The 19,881-nt window shown below is 45.7% G+C and overlaps 1 protein-coding gene across 1 annotated transcript in view; it reads right to left on the bottom strand.

Annotated features, from left to right (window-relative positions):
* The window catches only part of E2F6 (E2F transcription factor 6), a 34,055-nt gene extending 18,963 nt beyond the window's left edge, over positions 1 to 15,092 (bottom strand). The window contains exons 1-3 of the mRNA XM_077488798.1: positions 14,963 to 15,092; positions 9,750 to 9,801; positions 7,533 to 7,749 (exon numbers count right to left, since the gene is read on the bottom strand). Coding sequence (XP_077344924.1) covers positions 7,533 to 7,749; positions 9,750 to 9,801; positions 14,963 to 15,034 — 341 coding nt within the window. The 5' untranslated portion in view covers positions 15,035 to 15,092. The remainder of the gene's footprint in view (positions 1 to 7,532; positions 7,750 to 9,749; positions 9,802 to 14,962) is intronic.
* Positions 15,093 to 19,881: the final 4,789 nt, after the last annotated feature.

Genomic DNA, 19,881 nt, shown 5'->3' on the forward strand with positions numbered 1-19,881 from the left:
TAGGAGCGGTGAATACACCGCTCCTTCACCGCTCCAAAGATGCGGCTAGCAGGACTTTTTTCACCGTCCTGCCAGCGCATCGCTCCAGTGTGAAAGCCCTCCGGCTTTCACACTGGAGTTAAAGGGGCCGGTTTTTTTCAGGCGTTACACAGGCGCTATTTTTAGCGCTGTAACGCCTGAATACCGCCCCAGTGTGAAAGGGGCCTTAAAGTCATAGTAGTTCATGCTCTACTTTGGTCTGACTTTCATGCAGTTTGAAGGCCATTGACAGACTTCAATGTTAACTCTCAATGTCAACTCTGAAAATTGTACCTGTATGTTTTACATGCAACATGCAGTGGGTCAGAATTTGCAGGAGGGACAACCAGTCACATCCAAGCCACACACATCCACAGTTGCATACAAGTGTGAATGGAACCTTAGCAGGTAAGGAAAAACTTGGGTCAAACAGACATAACCAGTAGAATTTATGTATAGCCTGTCACCTAGATCTCAAAGCAGAGCTCTAGTCAAAACTTAGATAATGAATGAACATCTCACTGCTTGTATTTAAAAAAAAAAAATATAGGATTTTTTACTTGCTTGTAAAGTCCTTTTCTATAACTCCCCCCACTTCCAGCTAGTCTTGGTTTTGTAGGAAGCAATAGGGATATCATAAAAAGCAGAGGGAAATGACTTTTGTCCTGTACTGTATTCCAAGAAATAGATTTTACAGGCAAGTCAAAAATCCAATTTTCTTAATAGTACAGAACAAACGTAAAGGACGAGTTCACTTTTGGAATAGATTACATGTAGCACCCATTTTTAGAGGTGGGGGAAGCCGTCCCTGCTGGGAGGGGACAGTGATTATTGCTAGCAGTTATACTAGTTGCTAGCAATCGCATGAAAATTCCGACAGGCTGGTTGTACCGAAGTTGATTAATCGATCAACTTGGTACATTCATGTATTAATCGGCTGGTTAGAATCTTGGCCTGCTCTTGTCTATGGCTGGCCTTACATCTTAAACAGTCATCAGTGAGTACAAAAAGAAGAAATGGTAGCTGAAGGATAAACTCAAACAACGAAAGGGAAATCTTCCAGAGAACTGTTCCTGTTGGGCTTGTTGCATTTTGCCGAACTTCAATCACCATATACAGTATATCTCTGTTCTGTGCACCTGGCTGTGAATGTACTCTGCCACCGCACCGCACTGCACCTAGCCCCCCCCCCCACACACACACACACACACACACACACACACACACTTTCGGATTTTCCGCGGGTTTTTGTCTTCAGATTTACCAAAACCATGTAGTGCAAGGGCCTGCCTGATTGCAAATAAATTGAAACTCCTAGGGTCTGACCTCATATTATATGGTTTTGGTAAATCTGAAGACAAAAATCAGCAGAAAATCTGATAGTGTGTATGGGGCTTTAGTCAGAAAGAAAAAAGAAAAATACCCTAGACCAAAAAACAAAACAAAAAAACAAAGGCCCTGCCCTCAAAAACAACCTTGTCCTCAACTAGGACGAGAAAAAGGGATCAGCATCAGGGAAGACTACCAATTTGTAATTTGCTGTGCAGAAGTAATAGTGACAAGAAAGCAATCACTGGAGTAAGGCTACACAAGGAAAAATCCCAGAAGAGGTCCAAAGAATGATCAGAGGATAAAGATTCTTAGACAAACAAGACCTCAGTGCCAAGGATTACTCCCCTGACCAAGTGATCAAGTTCATTGAGAGCACCAACCAAGGAATTGAGCAGAAGGGCCCCTTCCACATCTAAAGATGAACTCCAGGGTAAGATTGGGACAATCCAGAAGCTACACCCTCATGTCCCCTGCTATCAGAATGGTGAGCATGAACTTAAGAGTGAAAATGAGGCTATGGGACTGGTTTAAAAAAGACCCATCAATCCCCTAATGCAAAACACAGGGCCGGTTTGCTCCTGGGTCCCAAAGTCAGAATATGGGAGCAGTGAGCCTAGGGCTTAAACAAGGCTGAGACTCGGATCAAGCTCAGATACTCCAAAGTGAAAAGACAGCTTCAGTTCTGGAGGATAGGGATGCTTCCAGTTCACAGACTGCACAGTCAGATGGACACTAAATAACTGTCTGAGATGACCACGCCTTCAGAGAATGGTTGTCCAATATCACACTGTCGAAGTAGAGCAAAAACATGGGCTAGTGCCGTGGGAAGACCCAAGGTGCAAAGCAAGGGCTACAAGAAGTATACAGACGGAAAGCAGAAGGCATCTGAAGGGAACTGCCTATAACCAATGGTTAAGGCTTTATCCTAGTAACAGGACCCTTTCACACAGACGATCCGTTCAGGTCCGCCTGTCAGTTTTTTAGGTGGACCTGAACAGACACTCCATAGAGGTCTACAGAGGGACGGATGTCAGCGGTGACATGTCCGCTGACATCCGACCCACTCCAATCCTAAAAAGTGTGACGGAGGAAAAACCTATTTTTCCATCTGTCTGTGGATCGGATGACGAAGGACTCTACGGTCCGTCTTCATCTGATCCCCCATAGGGTCAGAGCACCGCTCTGACAGGTCCGTTCCTGCACAGAGTGCAGAGACAGACCTGTCATCCTCCTGCTCAGCAGGGATCGACAGGGTGATCCCCCGCCAAGCAGAGCGGGCTCCGTACATGGACACATCCGCGTGAAGGAGCCCTAAGACTTATCATGATACTGTATGGATTAAATTGATATTAAATCTGCAGTTATTCTAAAAAGCACTTTCAGCAGCCGATTTAATCACTTACTAAGTATTAGGGGTACAACGTATCTTCACTGATCCGTGATCCGAACGGGTCACCCCACTCGGATAGGCACACGCCGCGATCTGCGGAGCGCTCTGCGGTCTCGGCTTTAGGAAAGGCCGTGGCTTAGGCCTAGCTCCGAAGCGGCAGCCATCTTTCTACACCCAGGCTGCTTACACTGTGATCGCTCCGTTAAATAATGGAGCGATCACTTGTAAAACAAGTGACGCCGGTATCTCCCTCTCCTCTCTGTACTGATCTGTACAGTGGAGGGGAGAGATCGGTGTTAGCAGCGCTGTGGGCTGCATCTGTAGTGCCCACAGCGCTGCTCTGTGACAGCCATTCCTCCATACCCTGCCAATACTCTGGTGATACCCTGCCAATATTACAGTGGGGGAGATTGTGGATATTACAGTGGAGGAAATGACAAGGATATTACAGTGGGGGAGATGACGAGGATATTACAGTGGGGGAGATGACGAGGATATTACAGTGGGGGAGATGACAAGGATATTACAGTGGGGACTATATGGTGGTGGAATTTTCACAGGTTTTTGCAAATTCAATTATTTGCTGATCCGAAAAATGATCCGATCTGTGACTCTGATCCGAGGAACGATTGGATCCGTGAGTTTTTTGATCCGTTGCACCCCTACTAAGTATGCAGCTTCTTTATTTTTTCATTCTTGCCAATGCTCCTGTTTAGGGTTTCCAGTGCTGCTATACCCCAGATTTCCTGTTTCAGAGTGGCTCCTCTTTCATTATCTCATGGAGCCAACCCTTACATGCAGTGACTAGGAGGTATGGCACCCTGCACTGTGTGCATTAATACAAACATACAACCCCTGTAGACTTAAGCTAACATAACCCCCCCCCCCTTCTTTTCCTTTGTTCAACCAGTAGGTTAGAAGAAAAAAAAAAAAAAAAAAAAGAGAAGAGGGGGAAGAAGGCATGATTCCCCATCCACACATTCGAGGTGGATGGGGGAAAACCACTCCCACTGTGCTATTGTGTTCTGACGGCAAAGAGCTATAGCTGGCAGCATTGATCGGTCAGGAAAACACAAAAGGTTGGTTTTACAGAAGTCGATTGGTAGATTGACTCCTGAACAACCAACCAACATGGATGAAAATTCTGCTGAACCGGTCAGATTTCGATCCACGTATGGCTATGCCTTAAGATGGCGAGCCACTCAGCTGCTCCTTCATTCAAAAGAGTACAGCACGGTTTAAAACAAACAAGCGAGCTAGGAAACCCGTTTAAGAAAGCTTACAATCGAAATAGGAGGAGCAAGCAAAACAAAAAACGTAATAGCTGTGAGGAGAGGAGTTGACGGAGAAAATTAAAGTTCAGTTTTTAGGTTGAGGCAGGATAAACTTTCCTAAAGAGAGATGACATTTCAGGGATTGCCTGAAAAGGTAGGCAGCAGGAGAGATTGGGGTAGGGAGTTCCAGGGAATGGAAGTGGCTCTGAAGAAGTCCTAGGAGGCAAGCAAAGGAGAAGATGATGCTGGAGCTAGATAGTAGAAGGAGGAGTGAAGAGGACGGTTTGGGCGATATTTTGGGATGAAGTTGGTGATGTAGCTGAAGCAGAGTTGTGGATGGCTGTGTATGTTGCTGTTAGTAGTTTGGATTTAATTCACTCGGTGACCAGAATTTAGTGGAGGGAGTGAAAGACATTGAGTGTTTGTTAAGCTGGACAAGTATGGCAACAGCTATCACAATAGACTGAAGGGGGATAGCCTGTGTAAAAGTAGACCAATGAAGGAATTGCAGTAGTCAAGGCAAGAGAACAAGGGAGTGAATTAGTATGCTGGTGATATTGTTGAAGAAGGTGGTTACAGAGGTGATGGTAGCAAGATCTGGACGGTAATTGGAAGTCAAGATTACAACTATCACCCTGTTGTGAGGGGAGGAAATTATATGTCCTTTATATCTGACTAGAACAGTCTTTGTTAACCACAGTTACATGGAGACCTAGTGTTCCTCCTGAGGGGTTCCTTAACCAGACTGCAGTTTTATCATATTTGTTCAACAAGTGTTAAAAAAAAAAAAAAAAAGTGTGTATATAATTATATAATAAAAAATAAAAAAAAATAAACTGTTCATCCAGTTAGAAAATCTTGTGAGCCAAAAGATTACCTGTACTTCCTGCATCTGGACTGTTATTAAATTAGCAATGTTTCCCACTAATCTCCATGGACTACAACACACCTCCCCCTGTTATGGAAAAGAGAGGGAAGTATTATGCAGTTCTAAAAAAAAAAAAAAATAATAAAGTGTTATGCAATACGAACACCCCCCTGTCCTACGGGGACAACAATGCTCAGTATGGCTGTCATCCAAGAACAGGAATGGAGTTAAGGGCAGGATTAAAAGAAAGAGAAAAAGTGTGAAAACTAGAACTACTGCAGCCAACACATAAGGACAGGTAAGCTGCAATACGATCTATTTTATTTTCTTTGGTTTAGATGCGCTAGTCTAGTGCACAATTACCAAGTTCCACGTTTTAATCATCCCAATACGAGCACGTTACTCCATTTCCAAAAAACTGTGGCAACAATGAGATCACCTCTTGGCTGTAACATGTTCCAAAGGTGAACTTAGCCTTTATAGTAGAAGTTCAGCCTAAAACTAATGTCTGTAAATCTACTGGCACATCCATCTAGCCCTGTAAAGAATCGCTATACATACCTTTTCTGAAGCTGCTCTGGTTCCACGCTGAGCTGTCAGCGGCGGCTTCTCTGTGTATTTGGGTGCAGGGGAGGCAACTGACAACAGAAGCCCCATGGTAAGTCTATGGGTGACGTCACTTCCCAGCCGTTTTCGGCTGTCTCCTGCACAGAGCTTCCACCACTGGAGACCGGATCGGCTTCAGAAAAGGTATGTATAGCAATTTTTGCTTTACAAGGTTAGAAAGGTTAGTCTTACATTGTGGATGCCAGTAGATTTACAGATTTTAGTTTTAGGGTGAACTACTTTAAAGCTTTTTAGCAATTCATTTATATTTTCGTAATGTAATTACTTTCTTTTTCTCTCAGATAGATTGTTATTTTTGAGCCAGATATATTACAGAAAAGTACCATCTTTTATCTGTGATCCTTAAAATAAATGCCCTTCTCCAGTCCTCTACATTCCCTAGTATTGGATGACTTATATGTCATGGAGTGTGTGGAGAATTCACAGTAAACTAGGTGTCTTTCTGGGTGCAATCCCCAGCATGCCCTGCTAGGAGCTGGACAGAGATCCTGAAAAAGTGGACATTACAAACATTCCATCTACACTGCGATATCCAGTATTCATGCTAGAGACAACACCCCTGTGGACCACAAACGTATTATGTTATAATATGCATTTGTTTATTCCCTGTAGATACCCATCAGCCGTTAATGGCTTCTAAGACCATTATCATTACAAAGGCATCTCCCTAAACACTGCTCCACTTCAACTGATTGCATTATAACCAGTAATCAATCCCATTAAAAGGCTTTTAACTAGAAGACAATGCTTTTTTTTTTTTATGCACGATGATGCCATTTCTTGGTTATGTGCTGGAGTAGGATTGCCAGAACATCATGTGTAGCTTTACAAGGATTTTGTACACAAAAAGCAAAAAACAGCAATAATTTAAGCACGCTAACAACTGATGTTTCAATGAAGACGACGACCAGTGGGCTGACTTCAGCAGCAAGATTATCCTTACAGCATTTGGACTATATTCCCTTGTGTCACTCCTTATACTACTAAAATTATATTCTCTTTCCACCTGATTGCAGTCCCCATCGTGGAAAGCTTGAACTTTCAACTTTAAGCATAACCCCCTCCATCAAGCAAGATGTCTCCTTCTCCATCCAATGAGTGCGCTTTGATAGCCAAAAAAACTTTCATTGCACAGGGGGCTGTGGGTGGGCAGGGTTAAATCTCACAAGAGGCAGAACCTGTGCTCAAAAATCTAAGCCTCCAATGCAAAATGAATCTAAAAGTAAGACAAGCATGTAAAAGATTTTACTTTTTTTGTAGAGTAATTTATGGCAGGGAGAAATAGGGGTTGATTTGCTAAAAACTATATAGTGCACAATTTGGTGCAGCTCTGCATAGAAACTACTGAGCTTTCGGGTTTTATTGTCAAAGCTAAAATTGAACAAGCTGAAGTTAGAAATTAGAAGCTACCATGCAGAGCTGCACCATATCAACCCCATACTGTCAACAGAACGGAAAGGACTCTGTCCTGAGACCAGCATACAGGGAACACTGGCCATACAGGGAACTGCTGTCAGTTCCATTTCATGTATGCAGTTCAAACAATACAGCCCCCCTTAACCCCAAATCTGGGGCTCCAGGCTACACTGAGGGTGGATGGAGGGGTCCAGAGCCTACAACTGGAGGTATGTAGTTAGTGTCAGCTATGTTTTACCAGTGCTAAATTCAGTTTTTTTCCCATTCAAACTGAATTTTACATTTATTGTCTGGATTTCAGTGTGATGGGGACTCCTAGGTCTTGAGGGGTCCTGTAAGGTGGCTCTCTCTTGCCATAGCAGTAACATTTAACATTCAATATCTCCTGACTGCAGTTGATTTTGCCATATACACAGGAAATGCAGCAAGGAAGCTGAAAAAATGTATACGAGCACAGCTGGGTCAGCGCACGTCTCAGGGGGGTGCATCAGATGTTCATTTTCACAAACTGCCAGCTGATTGAACCTGTCAAAATCCACCCAACACAAAAGCTATTCATTTTCAGAGGACTAATCTTTTAAAGTGAACATTTTTTCCGACTACTTACACCCATTGGACCAGGTTTTTGGACCTCTTCTGAATAAGCCGAATACCATCCAATACATTGGTGATATCATATACTCTTCTTTTCCTCACCCCCAACAGTTTAGCAACTTCATTTAGATCCACAACACCCTCTGGAGCAGACTTAATAATGTCCATAAATTTGCGGGTTAAGTGAAACAGCGATACATCAAACCGAGGCCGCGGCAAATTCAAAGATTCTGTAAAACAGAAGAGCGCAGGAAACATAAGGGAGGATTTTACTAGCAGACTACAACTAGCAGAGCTCCAAAAATGGTATAGAGGTGCATGGTACAAGGCAGCCAAGCTACTATCCAAAAACCAGGGCATGAACACAAAATTTTACTCAGTGAACACTTGCAAGATGTTGTTACATTTTTATTATTCACTAGTTGTTAAGAGCGCTGGCGAGTGCCCACTCCTTAAACACCTAGTAATTGTATATATTTGTAAAATAGTGCATCGTTAGACCACAACTCTTTTATAAATGTATGTGTTTAGTTTCCTTTTTGTGAATTGACTTCTGACAGGTTTATGCTGCATTTACCAAGCGTTTCAGTGAATTGAGGTTTTCCATACTGAATGCAATAATCGCATACAAGACCCAAATATCACATGCAATATCATTTAGTGAACTGAGCCCAGGGTTTCATCATAGCCACAATGAATGGGTTATACTGCCATGCTAAGTTGAATGGACACTGGCCAAAGAGAAGCAAAAAAAAAAACAAAAAAAAAACAAAAAAAAAAAAAAACAGTGGCATCCCAATGTCTCATTTACTTCAAGAAAAGTATTTTACGGGTAAAACAAACATACCAATCGTTTAAACATTACAACACAAGGTTTCATCAGATCCATAAGGACTGTGATGTCCCAAAGAACTAAATATGTGGAGTGAGCAACACAACAGAAAACCAGGTACCAGCCTTAGGCCGGCCATACACTGTTCGAACCTTGGCCAGTTCAGCAGGAACCAGCCAAGATTCAAACCATTAATGGGCAGGCTGAATATACCAAGTTAATTGATTAACTTAGGTACAACCAGCCTGACAGCTTCTCTTGCAATTATTGCTAGCAGCTGCTATAGCCACTAGCTATAATTACTGTCTTCTCCTGTTGGGAAAGGCTTCCCCCGCCCGCCCCCACTGGGAGCAGAGCAAACAATTTCTCGGCAGGAGGGATTTCTCCATTCAGAATTATCTGGGTTGATGGGTAAATTGTGCAAAATTTTCTTTCCTGCAGCCCATGCTTGCAGGAAAGAAAACGTGCAGCGTATGGCCTGCCTTAAGCCTCATACACACACACACACACACACAGAATAAAAATATTGAACGAATTATTGTTTTTTTTTTTCCCCTGCCTTCTAATCGAGAATGCCAAACGTATGATAATTCTTGTACTACAGTGCCAACCATCAACCTTGCAGATCATCCCTGATCTTTTGCAGCAAAGTCTGAGTACCGTCCCACTAACCCAGGGCTGTAGGTGATCGAGCCAAGTGAAGCCTTATTTTCACCACTTCCAGAAGTATGGAACAGGCAGAGAAAAACCTAAGGCTAATGTCCAGAGAAGGCAAGTCTTCAGTGAGACATCCATTACCCCAGGACACTAGCAGAAAACCGAGGCTATACTACTCTTGGTAGGGTTAGGTCTGAGTAGGGAAGCCTGCTTTTTTTGGCCAGTGTTCATTTACCAAAAGGTGGCATCACAACCCATTTGTTATGGATACAACGAAACCCTGTGCCCTGTGAGTTAGGATTCACAGCCTTATTTTATGTATAGAGTAGACATGTCTAAAAGCCGTCAGATTCATTTTTGCCATTGGTGTCTTATTGAGAGATTTTCCTCTTTTTCCTGTCACGAAGACATGACAGAAGGGAGAGGAAATATTTCCAGTAAAGTAAATTCTTTGTAAGACAGTGGTTACCTGAACAAGAATCCTAACTGGAAGATGTCTCCTCAGCAAAAAGAAACTTGAAAAGGTTTATAACCCCCTCCCTCCACATCACCCAAAACTAAAAATCGAATACACTTTATAATCATACTATATGGACCAGTTGTTTGACCAAGCTCCATGAAGAACTGAAAGTGTGAGCAGCCCATGGAAATAGAGATTGTTCTAAGCCTATTTCTGACAGGGCACCTTGCAGCACTAAGCCACATTTTGATCCAAAGAAAGAATTACAGAGCTTCACTCACTTTTCATGGACAACTTGAAATCATCACTGGAAAGTTTGGCCTGGTCTACCGCCTTTTAAAACAAAAAGGGAATATATTAGTACAGGCTCACAGAGACCGAACTTCAGCAGCAGCAGGTCTGATAACATAAAACTGCATTCATAAGATGTCAGCAATCTATATAAAGGAGGAATAACACCACAACATGGGGATATCAGTTACATTCATGCCACTCAATACAAGTAATATCTGCAAAAAGCTACTTAGACACCAGGTAGGTACTTACCTGGTCAACTTGCTTGTACAATGCCAAGAACTGTACAACTACAATGGGTTTACAATCAACTTATTTATTTCAGTGTTTACAAAGTGATGTGAATCTTTTCATTATTTGTATAAACTCTCTTTTACAAATAAAGATGCAACACAGGTTCGGCTTTGTGCAAGTATGAATTTCCAAGGCCAAGTGATGTCTTCAATGCACATGCACTCTCCAGGTAGGTCCTGTCTCTACTAGCAGTGGTGGTGTCCATAGTCTATTTTGAGCTAAATTTCCCTTGCAGTGCTAGACCAGTGGGGTTCCCGAAGTGACCACAATAAATAACTTCAGAGCAAGATCCAAGTAGCAAAGCAAAAATTCAACACCACTCCAGTATGTCGGTTTCTATCATTTATGGTGAACACTTGGATAGTCTCTGTGTGGCCCTGAAGAAAGAGACCCCCGAGAATCCCTAAAATGTTGACAAATTGACCCAAGTGTCATTAACCGCTTCAATACCGGGCATTTCCACCCCCTTCCTGCCAAGACCAATTTTCAGCTTTCAGCGCTGTTACACTTTGAATGACAATTGCGCGATCATACAACACTGCACTCATATGACATTTTGGTAATTTTCCCCACAGATAGAGCTTTCTTTTGGTGGTATTTGATCACCTGTGGTTTTTATTTTTTGTGCTATAAACAAAAAAAAAAAAAAGCGACAATTTTGAAAAACACACAATGGGGGTTATTTATAAAAGGCAAATCCACTTTGCACTGCAAGTGCACTTGAAATTGCCCTGAAAGTACACTTGGAAGTGCAGTCGCTCTAAATCTGAGGGGTAGACCTGAAACGAGGGGAAGCTCTGCAGATTTTATCATCCAATCATGTGCAAGCTAAAATGCTGTTTTTTTATTTTCCTTGCATATCCCCCTCAGATATACAGTGACTTCACTTCTAAGTGGATTTTCTTTTAGTAAATAACCCCCAACATTTTTTTACTTTTTGCTATAATAAATATGCCATTAAAAATAAAAAAGGTTTTCCTCAGTTTAAGCCGATATGTACTCTTCTACATTTTTTGGTAAAAAAATAAATGCAATAAGCGTACATTAATTGGTTTGACCAAAGTTATAGCGTCTACAAAATAGGGGACACATTTATGGCATTTTTATTGTTATTTTATTTTTTTACTAGTAATGGCAGCGATCTGCGATTTTTATCATGACTGTGATATTGTGGCGGACACTTCGGATATTATTTTGGGAGCATTCACACTTTTATACAGCGATCAGAGCTATAAAAATGCACTGATTACTGTGTAAATGTGACTGGCAGGGAATGGGTTAACAATAGGGGGTGAGGAAGGGGTTAAATGTGTATCCTAGGGAGTGATTCTAATTGTAGGGGGAGGGGACTCACAAGGGTTGGGGGGGGGGGGAGACCGATCGGTGTTCCTCTGTACTGGGAACACACCATCGGTCTCTTCTCCTTTGACAGGACATGGATCTGTGCATTTACACACACAGATCCACAGTCCTGCTGTGTTCACGGGCAATACCCGGTGCCCATGCGCATTGGGTGCCTAGTGAGAAAGTAAAAGATGTCATATGACGGTGGCCCAGTGGGAGAAAGGGTTCCTGCCGGCCTCATATCACTGTGTGCGGTAGGGAAGTGGTTAAAGTGTTATTAAAGGTTTGTTTTGTTTGTTTTTTGTTTTTTTATAAATAGCAAACAGGTTATATTTACCTGCTCTGTGCAGTGGTTTTGCACAGAGCAGCCCCAATCCTCCTCTTCTCAGGTCCCCCGTTAGTGCTCCTGGCTCCCCCATGACAAGTGGCCTCAATAGCAAGCCGCTTGCTATGGGGGCACTGGTGTTTGCTTGCTCCCGAGCCCTGCTCTGTCCATAAGACACATAGGGGTTGATCTACTAAAGGCAAATCCACTCAGCACTACAAGTGCACTTGGAATGCAGTCGCTGTAAATCTGAGGGGGGAAGATCTAAAATCAGGGAAGCTCTGCTAATTTTATCATCCAATCATGTACAAGTAAAAATGCTGTTTTCTATTTTCCTTGCATGTCCCCCTCAGATCTACAGTGAGTACACTTGTAGTGCACACTGGATTTGCCTGTAGTAAATAAACCCACCAGATTCACGGCTCAGCCCCGTTCCCTACTCTCTCCTCATTGGCTCACTGGCTGTGATTGACAGCAGTGGATGCCAAAGACTCCTGCTGTCTCAGCCAATGAGGAATGGGAGTCCCAGGACAGCCGGGGCTCTCCTGAACATTGCTGGATTGAGAGGGGGTTCAGGTGAATATGGGGGGGGGGGGGGGGGTGTGGCACACACAAGATTTTTTTTTATCTTCGTACATAGAAAAAAACCTTCAGCCTTTACAACCACTTTAAAGGATAAGTTCACCCTTCAGAGTATGCTATACGCATAATGTGGGTGTAACATGCCCCACACCTGCCACATCGCATTTTAAAAATAGTGCAGCCATGCAGGGCTCTGCCAACACAGCCGTGTCATTCATTCACAGCGATCTGTAAATGAAAGAACTACAAGTACTGTCAACCATTGCAGCTGATGGCTAATAGTTCTCAATGAACTTTAGTAGTTCACTCACAAGCCCTGCAGCTTGTGCAGGGGAGAAGAGGCTGCAGGGGCCAGTCTTACAGCAAGGAGAGGGAAAGTAAAAACTTGTTGCTATACTTATTCTCCTCACGCTAAGCCAGCATTTAACTGCTGCGGCACAGGGGCAGCATTTTTGTTTTCCTCAAAAATACAACCTTAATGTCTCCTATCAAGCAGCTCATACTCGACTTTCCTCACTCCCTCTAGTACAGTGATGGCGAACCTTGGCACCCAAGATGTTTTGGAACTACATTTCCCATGATGCCCATGCACTCTGCAGTGTAGGTGAGCATCATGGGAAATGTAGTTCCAAAACATCTGGGGTGCCAAGGTTCGCCATCACTGCTCTAGTACATTCAGCTACAAGGATGGAGTCGCTCTAGAACAGCGGAGGGGCACGATAACGACCCCCAGCTTTGGCGTCAGTGGGCACAGTGACGACCCCCCCCAGCTTTGGCGTCAGTGGGCACAGTGACGACCCCCCCCCCCCCCAGCTTTGGCGTCAGTGGGCACAGTGATGACCCCCCCCCAGCTTTGGCGTCATTGGGCACAGTGACGTCTCCCCCCCCCCCCAGCTTTGGCGTCAGTGGGCACAGTGACGTCTCCCCCCCCCCAGCTTTGGCGTCAGTGGGCACAGTGACGCCCCCCCCCCAGCTTTGGCGTCAGTGGGCACAGTGACGTCTCCCCCCAGCTTTGGCGTCAGTGGGCACAGTGACGTCTCCCCCCAGCTTTGGCGTCAGTGGGCACAGTGACGTCTCCCCCCAGCTTTGGCGTCAGTGGGCACAGTGACGTCTCCCCCCAGCTTTGGCGTCAGTGGGCACAGTGACGTCTCCCCCCAGCTTTGGCGCCAGTGGGCACAGTGACGACCCCGCCTCCAGCTTTGGCGCCAGTGGGCACAGTGACGACCCCGCCTCCAGCTTTGGCGCCAGTGGGCACAGTGACGACCCCGCCTCCAGCTTTGGCGCCAGTGGGCACAGTGACGACCCTGCCCCCAGCTTTGGCGCCAGTGGGCACAGTGACGACCCTGCCCCCAGCTTTGGCGCCAGTGGGCACAGTGACGACCCTGCGCCCAGCTTTGGCGCCAGTGGGCACAGTGACGACCCTGCCCCCAGCTTTGGCGCCAGTGGGCACAGTGACGACCCCCAGCTTTGGCGCCAGTGGGCACAGTGACACCCCCCCCCAGCTTTGGCGTCAGTGGGCACAGTGACACCCCCCCCCAGCTTTGGCGTCAGTGGGCACAGTGACACCCCCCCCCAGCTTTGGCGTCAGTGGGCACAGTGACACCCCCCCCCAGCTTTGGCGTCAGTGGGCACAGTGACACCCCCCCAGCTTAGGCGCCAGTGGGCACAATGATGACCCCCAGCTTAGGCGCCAGTGGGCACAGTGACGACCCCGCCTCCAGCTTTGGCGCCAGTGGGCACAGTGACGACCCCGCCTCCAGCTTTGGCGCCAGTGGGCACAGTGACGACCCCCAGCTTTAGCGCCAGTGGGCACAATAACAACCCCCAGCTTTAGCGCCAGTGGGCACAATAACAACCCCCAGCTTTGACGTCAGTGGGCACAGTGACGTCCCCCCCAGCTTTGGCGTCAGTGGGCACAGTGACGCCCCCCCCAGCTTTGGCGCCAGTGGGCACAGTGACGACCCCCCCAGCTTAGGCGCCAGTGGGCACAATGACGACCCCCCAGCTTAGGCGCCAGTGGGCACAATGACGACCCCGCCTCCAGCTTTGGCGCCAGTGGGCACAGTGACAACCCCCAGCTTTAGCGCCAGTGGGCACAATAACAACCCCCAGCTTTAGCGCCAGTGGGCACAATAACAACCCCCAGCTTTAGCGCCAGTGGGCACAATAACAACCCCCAGCTTTAGCGCCAGTGGGCACAATAACAACCCCCAGCTTTAGCGCCAGTAGGCACAATAACAACCCCCCCAAAGCTATAGCATCAGTGGGCACAATAACGACCCCCCCCCCCTCCCCCAAAGCTATAGCGTCAGTGGGCACAATAACGACACCCCACCCCCCAAAGCTATGGCATCAGTGGGAACAATAACCATACACTGCCCACCATTGCTCTGGACAGAACTTACCCTGCTGGACCAATCACCAAGGGTCATCACTGTCACATATGCTCCTTCATACACGGAAGTACAAGGTGTTTCTTTCTAGCAGGTGGGGTGTGCTTTGGGAAGGGGAATTACAGTGAACGTGTTGCTTTGTGAAAAAGTCGAGGTTTGAGCAACGATAATACCGATCCCACAGCTCCGAACTATTACCATGACAGGCCCCCTTTACACCACAACCTCCCTCCTTGTGTGAGAGTTCCTCCCCCTCACTCACCTCAGTGTCCGGGTACAGCATACTGTCTTCGGACAATAGTTCCATACACTCCGGGGACGGAGGAGAAGCCATCACCCAAAACCACTACTACGACCAAACCAGCGGGAAACAGCGCCACACCCCTTCACAGTCACATGATACAACGACTACGGACACAACCAATCAGACGCAAGGATTCCCGCTGATGACCTTCGGTCTAGCGTTTGGTTCTGAGATTACCAGCTACTGATTGGTTAAAAGACACGTGGTTTTAGACACTAGAGGACACATAACAGCATAGGACGCTATCCCCGGGGAAGGAGCCATGTTTGTGGAGACTGATTTGACAGTTTGCAGGCAATCCATCTGCTTGAGCAGATCCTAGATGTCCCCCACGCAGTGTAAAAACTTTCTGTGCGCGGGGCTTTAACCACTTAAAGAGGGTTTCCACCTACAAAAAAAATATTAAAAGCCAGCAGCTATAAATACTACAGCTGATGACTTTTAATAAATAGACACTCACCTGTCCCAGGGTCCAGCGATGTCGGCAGCCGAGACCGATCGATCGTTCGGGTCTCAGCTGCTGCCGTCGCCATTCTAGGTGAGGGAATCGTGCAGCGCACAAGGAATGGTCCACGCTGTCTCTGGGACCCGTGTGTGTCCCAGCAGACAGCGCGGTGGGACAGGAAATGGCATAGACTTGCCGGGGTATGAGGCTGTCGGCTGGGAGCTCTGGAAGAAAGCTGCCTCACTCGGCCATGCCTAAGCCACGGCTCCCATTATATATTTTTTAAACAGAGGCCCAAGAGAATAAAATGTTTGCTTTTGCAATTTATGTCACATGATATTGCACAGCTGTTTTTCAAGCACAATCTTTTTGGGAAAAAATACACTTTTTAATGAATTTTGGTGAACACAAACACAATATAATGCCCAATTTTTTGGTGTAATATAAAAATCATAAACCTTGTGTAAATAGATACCAAACAAGTCACTCTTTACATGTATAGCGACAAACTAACGTACATTAAATTATCCTTAGGTAATGCGTTAAAAGCCATTACAGGTTACAAGTTTTTTTTTTTTTAACATAAAGGAAGGGTCGGGTTACGAGTTTAGAGATACACAGGAGGTCTGGTGCTTGATATATTGTGCTTGCTCTGACATTCACAGCGATACTTCACATGTGTGGTGCCATGGGCATAGCATAAGGATCAGACCGTATCCACTTAGTATAGAGTCAAGGGGTATGTTGGTGTCGCGCTAATCCTGCACTCTATTTACAATGTAGGGAGTGTGTCTAATTCCCAACTCTAAGGCCGCGTACACACGGGCGGACTGTTCGCCCAACTTTGTCCGCTGAACAGTGTTTGGGCGGACAGTCCGCTCGTGTGTGGGCTTTCAGCGGACAGTTTCAGCGGACAGTTTGACGGACAAGGTTTTTCGGAATTTCCGAAAAACTGTCCGCTGAAACCTTGTTTGAGCGAACAGTCCGCCCGTGTGTAGGCTTGTTCGTCAAACAAAGTTGCGCGCATGCTCAGAAAGGATTTTCACGCCGAAAGCTATAATGCAGTGTATAGGACGTCGTATTTTTCGTCCCGTCGTACGTGCCGTTCACGTCATCGCGCACGGTTTCAGCAAACTGTTCGTCCGTCGTGTGTGGCCATGTCCGTCCATGCTAAGTTTGAGCGGACTGTTTGCCGAAACTGTTTGACGGACAAAGTTGGGCGAACAGTCCGCGCGTGTGTACGCGGCCTAAGGCTGGGTTCACACCGCTGTGGCAGCGAGAACCGGATGTGATTCACACCGCACTGCAGTGCAAATCACATCCGATCTCTGTGCGATGCGAGTTCAGCCATACAGATAGTATGGCTGAATTTGCATCGCACCCGCCGCACCCTTTTTTGGTCCACAGCAGAATCGGATCGCATGGGTGTTCACACCATGCGATCCGATTCCTGTCCGAGTTTGCAGATCGCACTGCGATATGCGAACTGATCTGGGGGTGTCATTAAGGTTTCACTGACACTCCCAGCAGTCCGCATAAGGCAGTGTGAACTGCCGGCGGGAGGCATGCGATGCAGGAAAACGCAGTGGATTTGCGGCGTTCCCGCATCGCTTCAGTGTGAACCCAGTCTAAAGGTCTACATGAGTAATCAGACTAGGCCAATATCCAATAGAGTGATTTCTAACAGTAAATAAATAAATAAGTAATAAGTCAATTGATCACTAAAAATGTAGGCTAGTGTAGCTAAAAATTAATAAGCTAGTGTAGCTGAAAATTAATCACTCCACGTAAAAATATATTGTAATCACCGTGTGCAATAAAAATTCATCCAAAATCAATGTAGAATCATAAACAAATAGTGGAACAATGAAAGTGCCAAGTGCTCAATGTCTGAAAACAAGTGTCTGGTGAGTGCTTAACCACTTTGTCTCGAATTGTGGGTGCTCTTTTGTATATACATTTTGGGTGCTTTGACAGATTTTCACACAGATGTCTGTCGGCCAGTAGTATGCCAATGCCTTCTAATAATCTTCTCAATCTTTTTGTGCTGTATGTTAAAATCCAAAATCAGAGATACCTCTGTCATATTCACTTCCTTTCTATTTTTATCTTCTTTATCTTGAATCAGGGTTCTGCGGTCCATTTCTCGCACTTCCTCTATCTTCTCATTGATCAGTTCTTGATTGTTAGGGATGGCTGAACTGTTCGCCCGGCTTGCGGCGAATTTTGCGCGTTCGCGATTCGCCCGATTGGCGGACTATTGCCGCTGTTCGCCCAGCAGACTTATGTGTTTACAATGTGAAAGAACTTTGACCCATGATTACACATCCATCATGGGGTACAGGACAGCCAATGGAAACATTTCAGCACATGGACAATTGGACATTCCCCCTAACTTATAAAAAGACCTGATCTGGCGGCCATTTTACATTCATTCTTATGTCATTATAGGGAGAGGTTGCTGTGTGGAGCAGGGAGAGACTGCAGTGACACAAATCGCTAGCTATTAGGTCCACAAAAGTCCCTTTAAGGACTGGTATGGTATAGGTGTAGTACAGTATATAGGGTTGAGTGCACTGTTGTGCTGGTGATTGCAGCAGCCCGTCTTTTGTCAGTGCAGAGAGGGACAGGACTCTGTGTGCAGCAGGGACAGTCAGTTTAATCACTAGCTGTTACTATTAGGTCCACCAAGGTCCTTTTAAGGACTGGTATAGGTGTACAGTATATAGGGTTCAGTGCACTGCTGTGCTTGTGATTGCAGCAGCCTGTCTTTTGTCAGTGCAGCAAGGACAGTCAGTTTAATCACTAGCTGTTACTATTAGGTCCACAAAGGTCCTTTTAAGGACTGGTATAGGTGTACAGTATATAGGGTTCAGTGCACTGCTGTGCTTGTGATTGCAGCAGCCTGTCTTTTGTCAGTGCAGCAGGGACAGTCAGTTTAATCACTAGCTATTACTATTAGGTCCACAAAGGTCCTTTTAAGGACTGGTATAGGTGTACAGTATATAGGGTTGTACACGTATAATATACTTTCTTCCAAATATAGAAAGAATATTATACTTGACTGCTGCCCTATTCTGCAGCAGTCCTTTATCAGTGTAGGGACTGAGGTACAGTCTGCACATCACTAGCTACTCAGTCCACAAAGGTCCTTGTAAGGCTGGTATAGGTGTACAATATATAGGGTGCTGGTGCACTACTGCTGACTGCTGCCCTATTCTGCAGCAGTCCTTTATCAGTGTAGGGACTGAGGTACAGTCTGCAAATCACTAGCTATTAGATCCACAAAGGTCCTTGTAAGGACTGGTATAGGTGTACAATATATAGGGTGCTGGTGCAGGGCTGTGTTGCAGATTACTGCCCTATTCTGCAGCAGTCCTTTATCAGTGTAGGGACTCAGGTACAGTATGCAAATCTCTAGCTACTAGATCCACAAAGGTCCTTGTAAGGACTGGTATAGGTGTACTATTTGGTGTGCAGTATATAGGTGTGTAATACACGTATAAAATACTTGCACATATAGAAAGCATAGTATAGTGTGTTTCCACTGTGCAGCATTGTGATTGCTGAGCGTTTCTGTAGCGATACTACAAAGAGTGACAAACGTAATCCAAAAAAAAGTATTATAACTGGTGTGATAGAACAGTGGCCCCCAAAAACGACAGATTGAAGCGGGGTATTATATACTTCTTCAACATACATACTGCACTTCTCTAGAGACTTTTGTCACAGGGTCATTTAAAACATGACAGGCAGAGGAAGAGGCAGGCCCTTCCGCAGGGGTGGTAGGGGTAGGGCAGGAGCAACAGACTTGAACCAAAGTGGCAAATTGCAGAAGGTGCGTGCGATTACATCAAAGGACGCACCAGACTTGGTTGAGTGGCTCACTCGGCCTTACTCTTCTGCACCCTCCTCATCCTCTCGATCGGCACCCTCTTCTTCACTCTCTGCTATGTGCACCCCCAAAGACACTACCACCAACACCACCACCACCATATACCTTCCACTTGAGTCACAGGAATTATTTTCTGATCCATATCAAGACATTTCCAATGCGCAGCCACTCTTGGCATTGGATCAGGAAGAGGAGGTAGCAACAACCGCCACTCAGCAGTCTAACGACTAATGACAGTACCCAGATCAGTCCAAGGAGGAGGTTGGTCCCCACTGTTGCTGCCTACTCCAAGATCTCTAATTATAGCGGTGGGGAAGGTGACGTCGATGATGACATGTCTAGTGATGCCACGTGAGTGCCCACAAAAGAGGAAGAGGAGGGGAGTTCAGAGGGAGATATGGACCAGCAGATAGGGAGGAGAAGCAGGAAGAACTTACATTGCACAGGAGGGTCAAAGCAGACTGTGAATGTATCAGGAGCGAGGCATCAACCATGTACGGTCACATCTGGCGCTCCCAGGACGCCGGCACATGGCTC

Source organism: Lithobates pipiens, unplaced genomic scaffold (assembly GCF_037356315.1).
Source record: "Lithobates pipiens isolate NorthernLeopardFrog02 unplaced genomic scaffold, aLitPip1_a1.2 Scaffold_18, whole genome shotgun sequence".
NCBI lineage: Eukaryota > Metazoa > Chordata > Amphibia > Anura > Ranidae > Lithobates > Lithobates pipiens.